Source organism: Macrobrachium rosenbergii, chromosome 41 (assembly GCF_040412425.1).
Source record: "Macrobrachium rosenbergii isolate ZJJX-2024 chromosome 41, ASM4041242v1, whole genome shotgun sequence".
Taxonomy (NCBI): Eukaryota; Metazoa; Arthropoda; class Malacostraca; order Decapoda; family Palaemonidae; genus Macrobrachium; species Macrobrachium rosenbergii.
Genome location: NC_089781.1, coordinates 4,321,663 through 4,336,573, shown reverse-complemented (window position 1 = coordinate 4,336,573; position 14,911 = coordinate 4,321,663). Strand labels below are relative to the sequence as shown.

The 14,911-nt window shown below is 37.5% G+C and overlaps 1 protein-coding gene across 4 annotated transcripts in view; it reads left to right on the top strand.

Moving 5' to 3' along the window:
- Window positions 1-14,911, top strand: part of LOC136826588 (uncharacterized) — a 317,540-nt gene that overhangs the window by 264,523 nt on the left and 38,106 nt on the right. For all 4 annotated transcript variants that reach the window (XM_067083811.1, XM_067083812.1, XM_067083809.1 and 1 more), the window contains exon 3: window positions 6,048-6,173. In XM_067083811.1, the coding sequence (XP_066939912.1) occupies window positions 6,048-6,173 (126 nt within the window). The remainder of the gene's footprint in view (window positions 1-6,047; window positions 6,174-14,911) is intronic.

Here is a 14,911-nt window from a genome sequence, read left to right as displayed (position 1 = left end):
CGCGAGATCTACGACCGTGCGGGCTCCTTGGAGGATAAGGCACGCTATTTCGAGAACCTTAGGTAAATCCAATTATAAAAGCAACACTTCCCTTTTGGCACACTGTGAATGAAAAGTATCTACTTCTAACGAATAGATGTACTAATTAACTCGCCGAGGATACTTTTGTCGGGCTTCAGCGATTCTTTATTCTTCTAATGAGGTTGGTGGCTTTTCACATAGGGACACTTGGCCTTTTGTTATGGCCCAAAACCACTGTGACTTGTGTTTGTGCGTAGATGTGTGTGCGTGTTTGGAGAGAACTTCAAGTGACATGGCCTTATGGTTTATGCCAATTTTGTCTGTAGAGGGTATTATGCTGGAGAGAGACCACTGATGTGGGAGAGCTAGTTTTGTTAGGAACACTGTGTGTGCGTATGTTTGTGGTTGTTTGTTTGTGAGTGTGAGTACGTGCGTATGTGTGTGTGGGCCAAGGAGTGACGTGTTAAGAAGCTCCTTAAATCAGAGGAGATGGGATTTGATTGCATGCCGTTGAGTGGATGTCAAACATTGCCCGTCACGGTGAGCCTCACTCCTGATTAATAAAAGGTGGAACGATTCCTTATGGGCAGTGTCAAATATTGGTCATATCTGCTTTATCTCACCAAAGGTAAAAGAGTTTTATGAAATCTCTCTCTCTCTCTCTCTCTCTCTCTCTCTCTCTCTCTCTCTCTCTCTCTCTCACACACACACACACACACACACACACACACACACACACACACACACACACACACACACACAGTAACCGTAGTTTTGTGTTCAACACATTTCCATCAGAAGACATTTAGAGAGAATATATCAACAAGGCGAACATTCCCATAAACTCCGAAAGTGGGTCTTCGCCACTTCAATTGTCGTGAACAAACATCAGCCATCAACTGAAGCACTTTTTGAAAGATATAGGAACTTGTGTCAATATTAGTGTTACATTTAAATGCACTGAACTATTTTCTATAAATGGTAATTAAATATTTACTTTCAGTTCTCAAATCGAATACTTGGAAACTCATCGAGAGTAATGGAAACGGGTGTGTGCTAGGGAGAGACTTACTTAATTCAGTAAATATTAAATGTTGCTTATTTCATTCTTAGTGCAGGTATGTACACAATATAAAAAATCATTGCTCCAGGTGATAGTAAAATATTATTGAAAGTATTAAAAAAACATTTATTGAATTAAACCAGTTCATACAGCGCCACAAGACTGCTGATACATTTTGCATATTACTTAAAAGACGAATTTTAACAATATTCGTTTTACATATTCAGATTTTTAAATGAGGATCTAGGAGTTTCCTCTCTCTCTCTCTCTCTCTCTCTCTCTCTCTCTGGAGCGTAATCCCTCAGCCTAAGCCCTTCATACTATTTGGAACTGTCCGTTTCTCCCCATCTCTAGACCCCTCTTCTCCTCCCTCCATTTTTGCCCATTTTATGAATCTTTCATTATTTCCATTTCCAGCACTCCCCCGTCCTTTTTATTTCGTAGGGGGTTTCTTTTATTTATTTTTCTCTTAATCTAAATCCTCTAAAGCTCTCTCTTTTTCTTGTTTATCCTCTCTCTCTCTCTCTCTCTCTCTCTCTCTCTCTCTCTCTCTCTCTCTCTCTCTCTCTCTCTCTCTCTCTCTCTGGCATATGCTGGCTCTCTCTCTCTCTCTCTCTCTCTCTCTCTCTCTCTCTCTCTCTCTCTCTCTCTCTGTAGGAGAGAACGAGAATCAATTTTTCCTTAGTGATTAAATTCTGTTTCGCTGCCGTTTTTGCATCTCGAATGTTGTGAGGTCAGCTGCCTTTTTATTTATTCTTCTCAGCACTTCACTGCTGCAGTTTTGTTTGTAATCAAAGGTTCAGCACAAACTTTATTTGTGCGTTTGTGTACAAACACACATCATGTAGCCTTTACACAGGCTCACGTGCATGCAGTCTAATCAACGACGCGTTTACGAAAATTTTTATCTAAGTATCTACAGTATGTATAAATTGCCAGTTACAGCAACATGTACAAATACATCAATATCCGCACGTATTTTCTCGTAAATATTTATTTTGTCATTTAGTTTTGCACTGAGTAAACTCTCTCTCTCTCTCTCTCTCTCTCTCTCTCTCTCTCTCTCTCTCTCTCTCTCTCTCTCTCTCTCTCTTAAATATCAATCTGCGTGCCTGTCTAACTCTTCTATTCCTCATCTATATTCCGAGTCCTATTACTTGTGCTAGACACCCTTTTCAAAATCATGAATACCAGATCAGGTCAACAAAGGCTCGAATTGTGCCATATGAATAACAAATAACGAAGATGTATCTAGGAAATGCGAAGAAGAAAAATAAGAAAAGGGAAGGGGTGGGAGGGGGGGACGGACGGAACAGCGACGTGAGCCACGATAAGAAAACGCCGGAAATAGAATAGCCTAAATGGGGAAGGGAATGGGGGGAGGGGCGAAAAGGTCAGGAGCGATGGTGTAATAATGTTTAAATACGCGATCAACTTCCTTGTCTGTCTTTCGAAATTATCTTTTGAGGAACCAACGCTTAATATACTAGAACTTCACTTCTTTTTTTCGTCAGTGTTCCTCCTTTGCCTTCTTATCCTTCAAACCGCAGTTCCTCACTTTATTTATTTCTTTACCTTCGTGATTATCAATCACTTCGTTCTCAGATTCCCTTAGTGCTGTGTTTTTTATTACTTCTGATTATGCTCATTCACAACGAATTATTTACATTTTCTTTTCGACTGCATTTTCCCATTCCATCGTCCTGTTTTAATTAGCAGGAAAACTTTTCCTAGAACCTTATCTATACATATATGTGTATTATTCAATCTTATTTTTTAAGATCATCCTCAAACGAGGTGGTGAATCGTATCTTATTTAAGTTTAATTCAACTCGTTTTAACGGCTGTCTCTCTTCTTTGGTAAAAGCATTATTATTTCTCTCTCTCTCTCTCTCTCTCTCTCTCTCTCTCTCTCTCTCTCTCTCTCTCTCTCTCTCTCTCTCTCATCTCTTTCCTGGGCCGATTACTCGCATTAGACGCCGTTTCAAAGTCATGAATACAGAATCAGGCCGACAAAGCCTGGCCCATTCCATCTGCTAAACATCTCTCAAATTCGGCTCAAAAGGTATCCATTATTTCGAAGGCGATTTTGATTAGCTTCTCTCTCTCTCTCTCTCTCTCTCTCTCTCTCTCTCTCTCTCTCTCTCTCTCTCTCTCAGCGACGGTACTATTTCCCTGAGGCCATTACATAAAAATCTTGACTTCTTTGTTAGAATACCAAATCCTTACTTGTCCTATGGCTTTCTTGTTAAATTACAATGATATAATAATTATCTTTCTTGCCTTTCACTAATGAAATGGGTAGAATATTTCCGTAGATATATACACTGACATGTTGAAGTTACAGTATATAAAATTTTATTCATTATTACTTTCATGATTGTATTGGTTTAATATTGGAAATAGTTTTATGCTTACTTGAAATATATATATATATATATATATATATATATATATATATATATATATATATATATATATATATATGTATATATATATATATGTATATATAATTTTCATAAATTGCTTCGGCTTGCTATTATTCCGTTTTCATCGCATGCGATAACGTGAGAGAGAATTCTTTGCCTTAATCTGTCTTATCATTCTCTTTTGTCGAATGCTTCACTTCGCTTCATCATCCTCGTCCCTCTCGCACAGTTTTCACCCCTCTTTATTTCCTCCTCCTCCTCCTCTTGCCCTTCATCTCCCCTCCCACTACATGCAACATTAACAAGACTTTTAGCAGATAATGGAGACTTGGGATGTAAATCTCCATAAGAAATTAAATGGCTAAAGGAAATCGACTGGGGTATTAATGCAAAGTGAATCTCATTACGTTGGAGTGTCTTCTGTTCTCTCTCTCTCTCTCTCTCTCTCTCTCTCTCTCTCTCTCTCTCTCTCTCTCTCTCTCTCTCTCGAGCGAACGTATCTGCACCGAGTGCTTATGCATTTTGATTTTTCTCATACAGTCCCAGTCTGCTAGCATTCTAAATCCGTGTTTTATACACTGGTTAGTGATTTGACTCATAGCTCCAACTGGAGCTAGCGGAGAAAAGAATTGAGACAGGGTGGCAAGAGAACGGAAGAGCCAAGGAGAAGGGCATATGCGAGGCAGGGAGGAGAAACATTCCGAGTAATGACACATTCAATAACGTAACGCAACTCGTATGTACGCCGTCATCAGCCTAAAAGAAATAGTTGTTGGGTCTGCATTTGCTTGAGGCATTCTCTCTCTCTCTCTCTCTCTCTCTCTCTCTCTCTCTCTCTCTCTCTCTCTCATGTGATATTTAGTCATGCATATAAGTATTCACAGGCTCGCGGTAATGAAGCTATCATCGTACATCTGAATACAAAATTGTGAATAAATTTGGTTTACATAACATGCCGTAAACTTTGATTGCCAAAGATATATTGTACATACAGAGTTCCTTCATGAAGAAACATTTAGATTGTTTGGGGTATCTTGAATTAAACATTTGCAAACAGAAAATTGCAATGACTTCATCATTTCCATTTTTGAGATTTATTTCAATAAACTCGACATTTTAAATGCCAAAAACGAAATCATCATCATAAAAAAAAAAACTGTACATCTTTGCTATCGACGAAACTAATTTTGTTACGCTGAAGCCAGAAGCCTGGAATTACGTTCAAATCTGTCTCCGTTTTGCATATGTTTGGTTCTGTGAACAAGGCGCACGCGGCTCTAAACCTAGGAATTTTTCCCTCTATTGAAAATAGATAAGATGTAATAAATATCGCCGTCTAGTTGTTTCCTAAAATGGGCCGCAGGCACGTTCAATATGTGAAATTTGTAAGTATCAATTCGACAGTGGGTAAGATACGAGGTAGGTTGAACGGAGAGGGGTTGGTAAACCAGTTAGTGGGCGGACTTGTAGGCGTTTTGGGGTTGTAAGTTTGTAGACAACATGGGCGTAACTGTTTATTAACTGGCGGTTCCCGCCATCCTCTTGTCGTTACGCCTCATTTTCTCGTTCCTGTCTTCATTAAATTCGACCTAACCGACGTTGCTTTATTTTACGGCCGTAATGTGCCAGTTTGTAGCGAGTGTTTTCACACTGCCAGTACTGAGGGGGGATGGGAGGTAGGAGGGGGCAACGGGATGAACGCGGGAATATCCATTTTATCTTTGTAAGTTCTGAAAAAAAAAAACTTTATCTGTTGTATATTGTTCTAATTAAGACAAGATATTTTTTTTCATCTTCCACTACACTTCTTGCGTGACACGATATTAAGTTTTTAAAAAATCTTAGAAAATTACAGTAAAAATGTGTTTATGACGAAGGTAGGGTATTTGCCTTTTAAGAAATATCTGAGATTTAAGTTGCTAAAATTTCATTACATTTATGTTTTGAGTGACGATGATTTTTGTGAATTACTGAAATTTACTTTAGTGTTAGGCATGTAATAAAATAAGTCTGTACAGTGAACTATATACATAGCAACAAACAAATGGCTTACAGGGAGATAAAATATGCACTTAAGTCTTTGCAACAGAAAATAAATACACACTATACACATACATGCATACACACACATACATATATATGTGTTTGTGTGTGTTAAAATTACTGACATTTTCTGCAAATAATATCTTTATATTTTATAGCAAAATGATATATAAAACAAAACTGTCAACTGATTTTAATAGTTGTGTAGAAAAAGAAAATACCTCATGTCCATATATATATATATATATATATATATATATATATATATATATATATATATATATATATATATATATATATATATATATATATAATATATAAATGTGTATGTGCGCTTGACTGTGCACAACTGAGCGGTTTGTTAAGGATATTTGTAAGTTTTTCAATATATGCTTGCGACTGCGCACAACTGAGCTGTTTGTTAAGTATATTTGTAAGTTTTTCAAACTTATTTACATGTTACATCTTTGACAAAAACATTTTCTCCGCAGACTATTTGGAACGACGGGGCACTGCGCGGCATGCAACAAGGTCATACCTGCCTTCGAAATGGTCATGCGTGCAAAAACCAACGTTTACCACCTTGAATGTTTCGCCTGTCAACAGTGCAATCACAGGTAAGTTCAAGTTAAAGATTGGTAATGTTATTTGTTTAAGCTTCCATAATAATAATAATAATAATAATAATAATAATAATAATAATAATAATAATAATAATAGTAAAAACTTTACAACACCGCCAATTGTTGCATAAATTTTAATCCAGCTTTCTTTTCATTATAATGCTATTAAGTGAAAGCATCTTGTAAAATCTTTGCCAGCAAGGTTAGCGAATATTAGCATTAAACGGGAAATACATAAATATAAATATAAATATAAATATATATATATATATATATATATATATATATATATATATATATATATATATATATATATATATATAATATATATATATATATATATATAATCGTTAAGCCGCTTTTCTCTGGCAGGTGATGGTCACGGAGAAACAAACTACAACATTAAAGTCTTCATTTAAGATATAAATTCGATTCAATGATTAGTTTGTTTATGGACAATCAGAAAACTGGCCCTTTGAGGGTATTGGATACAAGTGACATATTATTTATATATATATATATATGTATATATATATATATATATATATATATATATATATATATATATATATATATATATATATATATATATATATAATATAATATATATATATATATATACTATAAAATATAATATAACTGCAAAACAAACCAAACCTATGATGGTAAACAAACAGACATCATTCAGGTGCGCAAACACAGATAGGCTGCTTTGCACATATATCTTCAGTTCTTAACCCAGCAATAGTAGAGCTCTTGAGTACGCGTACACACACGCGCACACATTCACGAGCACGCACACACATTCCTTTCGAGCCAGTGTTCAATTTCCACCTTTACAAATATTCATGTTACCCCCCTGATATTGCTCTGATCGAACCTTTTCCTCTTTGAAATTGAAATAAGAAAGATTCAATATCCCTCTCTCTCCCCTCGGTTCTCCTCCCTTCCTTCCTACGCCCACTCCTTCATCCTCCTCCTCCTCCTCCTCTTCCCCTTCCGGCTCCTACTCTTCTCTGTTACCTCTCCAGTTTGTGCTCTCTCTCTCTCTCTCTCTCTCTCTCTCTCTCTCTCTCTCTCTCTCTCTCTCTCTCTCATTCTTGTAGTGCACCGGGCATTTGAGCCAGCCAGCCAGCCAAGTTGTTATGAAAGCAATTTACGCCACTCATTTTTCTGATAGATGTGCACTAGAATTAAATATAGAGTAAAGACAATTGAGTGACGGCCCATCACGGCAGTGTTGTGGGGAAATGATCGAAACGAAGGCCATGTATCCCCAGAAGCTTTCCCTGTCATTTTTCATCGGACCCCAATATATGCCCAGTTTCCAGAATTTGGGATTGATAATGTGTCGATTATATTAAGCGTGCGAGAAAGTGTTTTATTAACTAGGAACGTTTAAGCCTTAGGATCCAGGATGGGCGGCAAGCTCTCTCCCGGTCTCCTGGACCCATCTTCACCAAACCATCGCATTCTCTCTCTCTCTCTCTCTCTCTCTCTCTCTCTCTCTCTCTCTCTCTCTCTCTCTCGTTGGATGTTCTGCTCACTCCAGAAGTGGCATGGAGTTACGGATAAGTTTTGATACCTAAAGGATGGCAGTAGCTAGGCAGGGAAGACGGGTTATGGGGAGAGGGGGGGCGGGTTGTCTGTGTTAGCGGGGGATATCCCTTGGATAACCGTGCAGAAGGGAGATTCGGATGGTGGGGGTATGTAAGCCGGGGGATATTGTGGTGGGGGTGTTACAAGTCTGCAACACACACACACCCCACCACCCACTGCTGTTAATATAAACCGTCAGCCCACCGCTCCGTCTTGTAACGCCGAGACGAAATGCAAATCATTCAATTTTCCCCTCGCTTCTCAATATTGCATACACAAGCAAACTGCCATCTGGTGCCATCGCGCGCAACTAAAGCCGCGTGCGAAGTGTACCAGCTGACTCTGGATTCCACGCCTTTCCCTCTCGCTCTCTTTCCCTCCTTCTTTTCCCCTTTTTTTCTCCCTCTCTCTCTTTCTCTCTCCCTCTCTCTTACCTGTTTTCGAATAGCTTTGGCGAATCTTTCTTTCCTATTTACCCCCGCGTGCAGCTTTTCAATCTGATGTAAGTAGTTTGGATCGTTTTGGCCGCCAATGGCTTCGGCGGTTTAGCGGTAAATTTAGGTGGCGGTTATTTGAGGCTGACGGAGGGATTCGGACGACGTGAGAATTACACCTGACGAGTTATATTGGAGATTTGGGACGCCGAGCGCGGGAAATGTTCAGAAGATTCAAGTGTTGGGATATATTGGGGTAGCATGTGGTCCCGTTTTTCAACTCCTTTACCCACCCACCCACCACCCACTCCTACCTCCCTTCCCTGCATCATCCCTCGTTGCTCCCTCCCCCACACACCCCTGCCTGCGCTCTTTTTCCTGGCTCTTGTTAAAAAATTGTTACGAATCTTCAGCAAAATTTCTTCATTTTCCTTCAGTGGCGTCACTGAAGAAGCGTTAGAGAGAAGCGAAGAACCAACCTTTTATTGCCTCCGGAATAATTGCGGTGGATCTTTGGAAAAGATGCCCGTGCTCTGCCGGTGGACGGTCGGAGGAGACTCGGTGATATTCTATTAAGGCTGACTGCACAAAATGTATTTCTGTGACGGACAGCTATGCAATTATTTTCTTATGGGACTTTTCAATTGCAGTGAAAATTATTCTTATTTTCTAATAAAGGATTTTCGGTAGGCTAGTAGGGGGAGTGAATATTAATATTATTATTATTATTATTATTATTATTATTATTATTATTATTGAGTTCTAACGCCGAAGAATGTACCACCTACATTGACAACTTCAGACCTGGAAGCAAACATTTCCCCCCATCGCCTGTCTCTGCCACTTAATTCAAAGACTGTAAACGAAGATATATCGGTGAGAGTAAAAGGATCTAACCAATTTATATCCCCCTTCCAAGAGAAGAGACAGAGAGGAAAAAAAAAAAAAGTCCCGGCTGTGTAAGAAAGGGACTAAAACGGTGTAAGAGGACGAACAGTAGTTGGAACAGTAGCAGAAGCAATAGCAGTAACAGTGGTAGTAGCAGTGGTGTCCCTTCGAGAGAAAACAAGAGGTCCCACCAGACCATATTTCAACCGAACCTCTCTTCTTGTCTGATTGTCTTATTTTTGTCTTATTTGTCTTATTGAATTCCAGATTGCGATATTTATGTCATGTGATTACTTTAGTTGACACATCTGCCGATAGGTTTTCTTCCCTTGTTGTGGTTTTGGAGAAGAACATAAATTGGACCATTGGCTGTTTTCTATTCCTGAGTTGCATTACAAAATGAAGGTGGAGGACGAGAGAGAGAGAGAGAGAGAGAGAGAGAGAGAGAGAGAGAGAGAGAGAGAGAGAGAGAGAGAGAGAGAGGTTATCAAGAACTTGTATATTTACACAGCTTGAAACATGTAATACATAAACATACATTAATTCATTGTTGAAGATAACAGGCACAATCGGTTTTTAACGGAGCATACACACGCACATTTATGTATATATATATATATATATATATATATATATATATATATATATATATATATATATATATATATATATATATATACATAACACTCATTCCATCTTTTGTTCGAATTACTGTGTAGTTTGATTTTGTACATATATATTTATATAATTATGTAAGCAATAAAACCGCATTATATACTTACGATCTATATGCCACTTCATTAAAGTACAAGAACCAGTAAAATTCTATGAGGTGAGGCAGAGAATGGGGGTTGATGAGCTTGCAGGAGGCCAAGCAAATGTTACTACAGTGACAGAATTGCTACTGTGCCGTTGGGAACACTGTAGTATCTCATATTAGTCAAGAGAAAAGTGGATGTGACGCCTTAACCACTCAGGTTTGGGTGATGCCGACGGATTATGACTCGTTTGTGCGTTGGTGATGCTCATGAATAAGTCATTCCTAATAGAATAGAAATTGAATTCTTTTACAGCATCCCATACATAATTGCAAATCAGTGTTGTACGGTGAATGTGGATCTTGTATAAAAAAAACTGCAACTGTATTGAATTAACTGGGAAGGTATGATAATCTAATCAGATGTATTCTTTATTATTTATTCAGTTATGAATTTGATTTTATCTAGAATTGCATCTGAATAATGAATACAAACGGTGTGATGTTCACGTTTTCTGGTATATCAGTTATGCACCCAAAAGCACCTGCAGCTCTTCCTTTATGTTGATTTTCAATCCGTATGTGTCACTGCTCATTTCTTTTATACTTGTACTCCGTAGTCATGTTTGTATGTGCTTCTCTCTCTCTCTCTCTCTCTCTCTCTCTCTCTCTCTCTCTCTCTCTAAGTTGTAAAAACTCTTATCGTGTAAAAACCAGCACACACACACACACAACACACACACACACACACACACACACACACACACACACACACATATATATATATATATATATATATATATATATATATATATATATATATATATATATATATATATATTATTTCATTAGCAGAGGAAGTCGTAAATAGATTCAGGTCTGCTAAAGGAAGAAAAGAGTTGGGGGTTGGGGTTGAGGGGAGGGGGAATCGAAAGTCTGTAACCAGGAAGTATCACTCTCAAAGGGCCTTTACATTACCTTACTCCGTTCCTGATGTCTGTCTTCCATTGGTTTGGCTTCTGTTATGGCTTGGTACAAAATGAGCATTTCTTTTATCCAAATCTGTGTATATCTCTGTCTGGTTCTTTCTGTCACGCTTGAAGTCATAGAACTTACTTCTGACTTTTGAGAATACTAACTTCAACCGTCACAACTCATTTATATTTCAAGTAGGACATTATATTTATATATATATATATATATATATATATATATATATATATATATATATATATATATATATATATATATATATATATATATATATATATATATATATATGTCTAGTAGACAGACACGAGGCAAGTGAAGCAACGGAGAGCAAGATCTTTCGTCTATACTCTTAGGCATCTATAATTTATATTTATATTTATATATATATAAATATATATATATATATATATATATATATATATATATATATATATATATATATATATATATATATATATACAGTATATACAGTATATGTATATATATACAATATATATGTGTGTGTACCTATGTGTATATATTCCAGTACTTAGTGCTGCAATGCTGCAGTGAACACTTTTTGCCCAAAGAGTCCTGTGGAAAAATTTTTTTGTATTATTGCGTTGAAAGAATAGCTCCCATTTCTTTTAATAATTATATTATGGGTAAAATTCCAGCAAAGTCAGTTGTATCGTTCGAGAAGAAAATTAAAGCGGTCTTCGCAATAAAGCTTTACTTTGTAGCTCCCTCTGTTTTTCGAAGGTCTCAAAATTATGAGAGAGAGAGAGAGAGAGAGAGAGAGAGAGAGAGAGAGAGAGAGAGAGAGAGAGAGAGAGAGAGAGAGAGAGAGACTTCTACAGCAATCCGAATTCAAAGGTTTTATGTTATGGGCAGGGGACTTAAAAAAAACGAAAACAAAAAAGAAAAGTAAGTATTTTTAGAAAAAATGGAATGATAAAAAATGGAAGAACAATCACAACTTTTATTAAAGTGCAAACCGTAGAAGGTCCAGGTTCGGGAATCTCGCCCTTAAAGAAACCGGACTTTGGATCTGTTTTCCTTCGCACTGAGAAAAATGTTCTATTAGCTGGTGAGATGAGCAAAGAAAACAATGATAGATATGATGGCGTTATTGAGGATTCCATTCCGTGTGGCTGGTTGATAGTAATGCTGTTATTATTATAGGGAGCAAGGGGCGCTCTGTCCCACCCTCCACCCCTGCCATGTCCTTTCCCCTCCCCATCTTGCCGCTTTTGCTTCCTCTAGTTTTTATTTATAACTGCAGAAATGTTGAATGCCTTGTCCAGCGTGTGCGTACGGCTGGTTTGTCTTTGTAGCTACAGATTTTTTTTTTGCTAGAGCATGTTATTTCTGTTTGATAACAAAACAGTCAAATTTTTTATTGGTATTATATTCTTGGCTTCTATTGAACACAATTGAACTCTTACTGTAGTCTTTTTGCAAAAACTTGAATTCTAATTGTTGTATATAATAAAGTGTTTGGCGTCTCGGATGTTGTTATCAGTCAGCAAAATTTGCTCTTAAAGGCATTCTGAGTTTATTCTAAATTAGTGTATGCAAGCAGTGTTAAATTTTACTAATCCGGATACAAATATCTCACACCAGGAATTATTAAACTATTCATAATGGAGTTATCTATTCTTATTCTTGACAGTGGTATTAACAATACAAATTCTCAATTCTTTGGGAAAGTCATTAAAATAATTGAACGAAAAGTTGCGGAAAATCGTTAATGAAATGTTAGGATTCCACAGAATGAGGTGTGTCAGGTGATTATCTAACAATTGATGCTCAATAGATCGGTGTACCATTCCATCCCATCCAACCCCAATATACCATGCAGGCATAGTCATCAACATAACGACTTAGATCTTCATTTTTCCTTAGCGTTTTCGCCTTCCTTTCTAGTTACCCAAGACTCTCTCCTCTTTCCATACCGCACCACTCTCCCTCGAAAATAATCGTGTGTGTGTGTGTGTGTGTGTGTGTGTGTGTGTGTGTGTGTGTGTGTGTGTGTGTGTGTGTGTGTGTGTGTGTCACGGGCCACGCCGTCGCCTGGCCATTCAACCGTGGATGAGACGGCCCTTTCCGAGGTTAAAATACCGAAGAGGGAATTCATTGTCCGGGAAACATGAGTTCCAATTTTCCTTGACAATTTACATTTAATTATCGCGAGGAAATTGGCTTAGGGAAAAAAGTCGTCTAGGGACTTATGGGGGGAGGGCACGGGTTGCTTATGGTAGGGTTGCTGTAGGATACCCTGGGATTCACAGAGGGTGGAGGTGCCAACCAGCCTAATATGGCATTTATACTGTTATCTCATCTAACTTATTTTAGATGCCCGATTTTTTCCTTTTAACAGCTTTTATCCCAAAGTGAAAAACAGAGGGAAAGTTAAAAGGAAAGAGGATAGCTTTCGTATCTTTTTTATCTTACGTAATCAAAAAGATATCTGTGAGACGAAATGATGGGATGGGGAGAGCTTTTGAGAATGTTTTTGTCATCTCCATTCCATGTTTGGCAGCCGGGGGAATTTTCAATTTTCCACTTCTGTTACTTGGATTTGGTTCCAACCTTTTGAATAAATGAAGCACGCCCCCACACCCCCATGGGTTGTAGGTGGGCAGGGTGCCATGGTGCTTAGGTTGAATATTTGTTTCAGTGAGATATATATATATATATATATATATATATATATATATATATATATATATGTATATATATATATATATATATATATATATATATATATATATATATATATATAATACATATATATAATAATTATTTACACTAATCTATATATTTTTTTAATGTACGCCAATGGGTTATGGTTAGTAAGTTGTTTCACAGGAAGCGTCCCAACAGTTCTACTGTAAAAAGAAGTTAAATTCGGTTTATACAGAACTCTTTCATAGTTCTTGTAGCAAACTGCCAAATCTGGAGCTCACCATCGTTTTATCGTTTTCCAAAAAACCCCAATCCCCCTCCCACTTCCCCTCTCTCTCTCTCTCTCTCTCTCTCTGAGACAACACTCACACACACACACACACACACAAAGGCGGAAACTATACATGAAATCAGTTTTCAACTTTTAAAGTGGAACAGCTGGGAAAGAGAGAAAACAAATCATCAAGAGACAGGTCTGGTAGCTTTTAAGTTTTCCTAGGGTATTCCTTTCCTTGCCTGTAAGTAAATATTACATGTATATTTTTATGTGTATGTATATATGGATGACCTTTATTTTTGGAAATGTAAAACCAAACAGAATTCATTGTTTGTGTTATGTGAATGGCTTTTTTTCTTCTTCAATATACAAAGTATTTTTATTCCTCTTTTGAACTCCACCACTTCTCAAGTCAGCTAACCAGGTTTGTTGAAAAGTGAATGTGTTTGAATGAGAGAGAGAGAGAGAGAGAGAGAGAGAGAGAGAGAGAGAGAGAGAGAGAGAGATTGGTACCCTAGTGTGATGGGATTGGGGCCCACTGTTATAATGGGAAGCTCACGTCAACCCAACCCGGAAAGAGAGAGGTAATTGGAAATTCCTCAGGGGATGCTCTGAGTTGGAGAACAGCATAAGTTAACTTTTGTGTTACTCCCTGCAGTTTGCTGTTACTGATACGCAGGTTTGGTGGAATGGGCCCCGGCTGCGGAATAGAAACAGAACGGTGTTTGGCGAAAGTAAACAGTAATATTTCTGTCGAGGGAAAATTTTTTTTTTTTGAAAAATTACATCGTAACATTTAAATTAAATTATCGTACTGAAGAAGTAACTGTGACTAAGAAAAGTAATATCTATTAACTTAACATTTTTTTTAAAGAGTGAATTAAACTTTCTATCGCCACTGCATATAAACCTCTCCAATGATTTTTCACCAAGTTTCAATTCTTTCTTTAAGCATCTAGGAACAAGGAGGATAAAGGAGGTCAGCTCAACAAAAACAAAAGCTTCTTGAATTACTCTATATGAAATTTAGCTCTGTGTCGTCCCCGTTGACAGAGGGAAGCCTGAAGCCGAATGCTGCATTCCCCATTAGGCCAACAGAGGTAATGGGATTAAA